General features: G+C 40.2%; 1 protein-coding gene across 1 annotated transcript in view; it reads left to right on the forward strand.

Annotated features, from left to right (window-relative positions):
* Nucleotides 1–2,960, forward strand: part of INHBA (inhibin subunit beta A) — a 12,688-nt gene extending 9,728 nt beyond the window's left edge. Inside the window, 1 exon segment of the mRNA XM_035892774.1 lies at nucleotides 2,074–2,960. Coding sequence (XP_035748667.1) covers nucleotides 2,074–2,960 — 887 coding nt within the window.
* Nucleotides 2,961–6,120: the final 3,160 nt, after the last annotated feature.

Here is a 6,120-nt window from a genome sequence, read left to right on the forward strand (position 1 = left end):
TACATCTCCCCATGCTCTGAAACCTGGGCAAGTGTGGGATTAATGCCTATCACCTGCCCTCTGCTCCAACACAGCTGGCAGCTTTGCTATAGTTTCATTTCCAGAATGGAAAAAAAAAGTAGTCGTAGCTGGTAAGACCTGACTAATGAACTTTCAGGCATTAGTGAATGAATCTTATTTAAAAAGTAATAGAAAAACAGTAACTCCACCATGCCTCACAGTACTGGTCAGCTTGCTCTGTCTTCTCTACAAGCCGCTTCCTTTTCCAAGGCACAACCCCACTGGTTCATGTAGCATCCTGAAAAATTAACGTTAACTCACTTTGGAGACTGGCATCAGCCCAGTCTGTGAGAAGCAGTTAACACAAACCATGTGTTTCCCTATCTCAGTGACAGTTAAAGTCTACAATTTCACACTCTCACTTAGAGGGAAAACAAAAACAAAACGCTGTGCCCTTTGGCCACTGTAATTCAGAAACTTCTGTCTCTTTGACCTGGGAATGCCACCAGGGAAAGCTGCCTGTGTCAGTGCCAGGACTTCACAGAGAAGGAAAGCAACAGGTAGCTCAAAGGGCAGCACAGCCTGCCTACAGCCTTTAGAAACCACGAACTCTTGAATTTGCAAGAGAGTACTGGATGGTTGTCTCTTGTGATTTTGTCCCACTTCTGACTCACCTGAGAACTGAGGAGCAGGGAGATGGTCAGGGAGCCTGTATTAGTGGAGTTCAGTGGCAATGGGAAGCAAGGAGGAGAGTCTTGTTGCCATGAGAGCAGTTTTTCCTGTATGTGTCCAGCCACTTCAGTTTTCATCGCCACTTGCCCTTTTTGGTGTGCAAAGTTCTGGTCCCCTGACAGGTAGAACCACTGCACAGAGAATTGGATCAACAGCTGTGGGTAGCTCAAGAATAATATAAATGACAAAACTGATAATTGCGAATACTGTTTCTGTCTCACTAAGGTCAGATATCTGTGCATGTCAAATCTGTGACCCCAGTCCATCCTGGCCTCCATGCTGAGAAAGAACAAAAGATGCCAGCATGTTTTTTTCTTTTGTCAAGAAAATAGAAAAGTACCTCTCTTAAAAAAATAATACCCCCACCCCCCAGCTAATTCATTCTCTCTTAACTTTTTCATGCTCTAGTGATCAAATCATTAAACAGCCCTCATTATTCATTCCAACTTCTGCCAGGGATATGAGCTCTGTATCAGAGAAACACCCCCTCACCATCATAATCATCATCATGACATCTCAGCAAGTTGATACAATTATGCCAGAGAACCATCCCCATAATTATACAGTTCTTTAGCTCATTTCTCAGTGTATTCACCATTACTATAATCATAGCGAGTACAGTGTGTTAAATTAAGAACAGGATCTACAGCTAACATCTCACAGGATGAAGAGTCTGCCTGCTGCAATTCTGCAATTCTTTACAATATAACTGCAAACCTCTCAAAGCTGAGGCTCATATTTTAGTACTTCTTTGTTTTTGAAACAATTGACATTTACATTTTAAGATACATATGAAGAATGGCATTTTACAGAGGAAGAAAGGGCAGACCTCGTTCCCACATAATTTCCAAAGTATTGTAGAAGAATTGGCAGGGCTGGAACTCACTCCCTAACTTTAGCTATTAGGCACAGGTTTGTATGCGTATGGTACATATAGTCATGGCCTGACGTCACAAAAGCATTTTTGCCTTTCAGCTGACAGTGATCACAAAGACAGCTTAGGCAAATAAAGTCTTAGCAGCTAATGATGCTTATTTGCCATGAGATTCTTTACATAAAAGACTGTGTCATTACTGTAACAAAATGCTTTAGTTAAAACATGATACTAGAAAACAACAGGCAAAGAAATACTTTTCTAAAGAGGCAATTTTCACAAAAGGCAAACTGAGGAGGGGATGAGGTGAAGGAAGGTTAAAACAGAAGAATCATAAAAATTTAAAGAGCCAAGTAGGAATCCTAGGGAACTTCATGCCTGTGGAGACAGTAACAGAATTCTCTTTAACAGAATGCAAGCAGACATACTAACAAGTTCTTCCTGTCTATTTCCATTTACCAAATCAGGCACAGCCAAGAAAATGTTGCACTTTGAGATTTCCAAGGAAGGCAGTGAATTATCAGTGGTGGAGCATGCTGAAGTGTGGCTCTTTCTGAAGGTCTCCAAGGCCAACCGGAGCAGGACAAAAGTCACCATCCGCCTGTTTCAACAGCAGCGGCAGCCAAAAGGCAACTCTGAAGGAGCAGAAGATACAGAGGATGGGGGGCTGAAAGGTGAAAGGAGTGAGACTTTGATTTCAGAAAAGGCAGTGGACACCCGTAAGAGCACTTGGCACATCTTTCCTGTCTCCAGTAGCGTCCAGAGACTCCTGGACCAAGGCAAGAGCTCTTTGGATGTCCGGATTGCTTGTGACCTGTGCCAAGAAACTGGAGCCAGCCTGGTGCTATTGGGCAAGAAGAAGAAAAAGGAAGATGATGGGGAAGGGAAAGAAAAGGAAGCTGGAGAATTCACAGGAGAAGAGGAGAAGGAGCAATCACATCGGCCTTTCCTGATGATGCTTGCCCGGCACTCAGAGGACCGCCAGCACAGGCGGCGGAGACGGGGCCTGGAGTGTGATGGCAAAGTCAACATCTGCTGCAAGAAGCAGTTCTTTGTCAGCTTCAAGGACATAGGATGGAGTGACTGGATCATTGCACCTACAGGTTATCACGCCAACTACTGCGAAGGAGAGTGCCCCAGCCATATAGCAGGCACATCTGGTTCATCATTATCTTTCCACTCCACTGTCATCAACCATTACCGCATGAGGGGCCATAGCCCCTTTGCCAACCTCAAGTCATGTTGCGTGCCCACCAAGCTGCGGCCCATGTCCATGCTCTACTATGATGATGGCCAGAACATCATTAAGAAAGACATACAGAATATGATTGTGGAGGAGTGTGGCTGTTCATAGACACATGTGTGTGCAAGACCCTTCTCGTTAAGTTGAGAAGAAAATGTATCAAAAGCCCAAGAAGAGGAAAGACCAGACATTTTTTGAATGAAACAATAATCAGAAATAAAAGCAAAAATGAAAGAGAGAGAGAGAAAAGGAGAAAAAAAAAAAAAAAAAAAAGACTATGGAGGACCAGAAAAGACTTCAGCTATAAAAAGGAAGAAAGCTTCATGAACCCGGGCTTGAATGAGATACGTCTGAATGGTGGTATGGGTTGGGGAGTTCCCCTTCCTTTCAGTATGCTCCTTATCTTATTACATAGTATATTAAACATTAGTTATTACTAAGGGAGTTATGTTCCCTCCCTTAGTTACCCATCAGTTCAAGCCGTGGTAGCAGCTCATCTAACCTGCAGCAATTTGGACTAAGTCCAAAATGTCATTGAAATTCCTTGAAAAGCCATGTGTATGAACACTACATTCACTGGCACTTTCCCCCCAAATTTACCGAGGAACTGAGTAGGTGTGTAGTGTTTGTGTGTATATATATATGGCTATGTATTTATATGCATATCTCTATACATACAGACACTATACACATACATATACTTAACAATGGTAAAGGGACAATATTGTGCAGGTGTATACACCTTCATCTTCTGCACTACATTTACAAAAAAAAAAAAAAGAAAAAAGGAAAAAGGAAAAATGAAGAAAAAAAACAGAATAAGAAAAAGAACGAATGAAAGAATAAAAGTTACATTTTGTAAAGGTGCTTACAATGTTAGAACTATGCAACCTAGTTGGTTTGAAACTGTTTACCTGCGAAAGAAAGAAAAAAAAACAGAAAGACTTTTTTTTAAATGGAAGTAACTTGTTTTAAAAAAAATTCTTCAGTGAGAGATACTTGAAAGGAACATGTTTGTCCAGTTACTGGAGCCAAACATTTCTATATTTTGTAAAAAAAAATTTTTAATCGTTTACTATTTGCACTACAATGGTGTCTGACCTGTCTAATCCTTATTTAACAAATATTTGCAAGGGAGGGTGGTTGGGTGTGGGAGGGGTTGAGAGCTGCACTTATTGTGAGCTATACAAGAACTGCTACAGCACACAAAATAGCTATTTTTATTATTATAATAATTATTATTATTTTGTACCTTAAAATGAATAGACACATACACCAAAGACATTTGTGCGAGCCTCTAAAAAGTCTGTTTGTGGTTGGTACCATTCACCTGTAATAAGTTAGGGTTTGAATTAAGGGTCAGTGGGTTGATTACATTCAGGCTAGAATATCTGTTAACCAGTTAAATTCAAATAGTGCCCTCAACAGAAAATTGCCATTTGAAGTAAGCCCAGAAAAGTCCTGGGATTTGGATCCAAGGTGCTAGGATCCGAGGTCCATCTAAGCATAATTGTACTCTTTTGCATGTACAACACTAAGACTTGCCCCTGATGCACAGCAACTGTGCATTGTTGGGAAACAACTTTATACAAGGGATATACATATATATATATATGTATATATTTCTGTATGTATATATGTATGTATACACAAGGTATAAGCACTTCTGGCTTCACTTTAATGTTCTTAAAACAATGAATGTTTTGTGTGCAAAGCACAGTATGTTAAAAGATTGTTTGTTTGTTACTACCAAGTGGGAGGATACACATGGAAAATGGTATTTGAGTGAGCGAAACCTAAAGTGCTGGTGTACACTCAGAAAGTCTTGATGTAAAATTGCAAGCAGCTTTGGGCCCTGCCCACCATCGCCCCTGCAAATATACAGAAAATGGCAGTTGTGGTAGGATTTCTGTTTGAAATGCAGTCTTCAGGAAAAGACTGCTTGTCTCAACCACCACCCTCTAGCATGGCAACTCTTAATGGGTTTGCACGTTACCTGTAAGACCTAATTTTCAGTGTCAACACCTAACCTGAAGGGTCCAACCCATAGGGCATAGGTAGATAGTTTTTTTAAAAAAAATTCTATCGCTGTCATATTTAAACGAATGTTAAAATTACAACATTTGTCTTTGGGTAGGGGGAGATGATAAGAGGGAATGGGAGAAACCTTTAGGCCCTGTTTACACTGCGTTTGATAACCCTGAGCCTGAAGCTTCAGACTCTCACAGGTTTGCAGGACCAAGCCCCTGTTAGCTGCCTTCTGACGGGACAGGCTTCAAAACGCCTCTCACAGAAAGAAGCACTAACGCGGCTCCCCACCTTGTTGAGAGCACAGCCTCTAAAAAAAAAAATTTAAAAAAAAAAAAAAAAGATAGCACAATTTAACCCGGTCACATTGGCTAGGGATAGCATGTTAGCACCTTCATGGCGAGAACTATGTTTAAACAGTGTAATCAGGGCCTTCATTTTTTGTCAGCCAAAACTGTTTGTGTGTGCATGTGTGCGTGGGTGTTCTCTGTGTGTGCATATGTATGTGCGCGTGGGCGCATGTCCATATTTGTACCTATCGATAGAGATTTAAAAAAAAAAAAGAAAAAAAAGAAAAAAAAAAGAAAAGGAAAAAAAAAAGCCCTTTCCTCCGTTGAATAGATATCAACATACATGCTTATAGCTAAGTTTTCTATCTAATTTATTCCACAGTATTTAGATTGCATAGTACAGCTAATGGGTTATACATTTATGTACTTTTTATACAATGCATTTTTTTACAGACTTGTTTGCAATTTGCAAAAAAAAAATTTAAAAAATCATAACAATCGGGTAAACACTAAATTTGTCACTAAAGTATTCTGTAAAATATCAAGGCTTTCTGATTTAAATTATTTGCAGAAGTTTGTTGGGTTTTTTGTGTTTTCTTCCTGGGGAAAGGGAGGGATACCAAAAGCTAGTAGGAAAATTAAAAAAAAAAAAAAAAAAGATGCACAACTAATTTATGTTTATGACTTAAGCAAACCAAGTTCCTGAACCTGCTTCATTTGAAGCAAGTGGCAGAATTACTGTTGATTTTTCTAGCAGTAGAGCCAGGCTCTGGAGCAGCAGGAGCGGGGACATAGTCTGTGACAGCTGTTCAGGAGAGTACCTTTTATTTCACTGGGCTTTAGACTTGGCCTTAAAATTGGATGCATATTGTGCCAGAATCCTTACTCATGTCAACAGGCTCTTTGACATCTACTGGTCTCCTTACAAGAGTAGTAAAACTACTTACATGAGT

The sequence above is a fragment of the Egretta garzetta genome, unplaced genomic scaffold (genome assembly GCF_000687185.1).
Source record: "Egretta garzetta isolate BGI_Z169 unplaced genomic scaffold, ASM68718v1 scaffold194, whole genome shotgun sequence".
In the NCBI taxonomy this organism is placed as follows: Eukaryota; Metazoa; Chordata; class Aves; order Pelecaniformes; family Ardeidae; genus Egretta; species Egretta garzetta.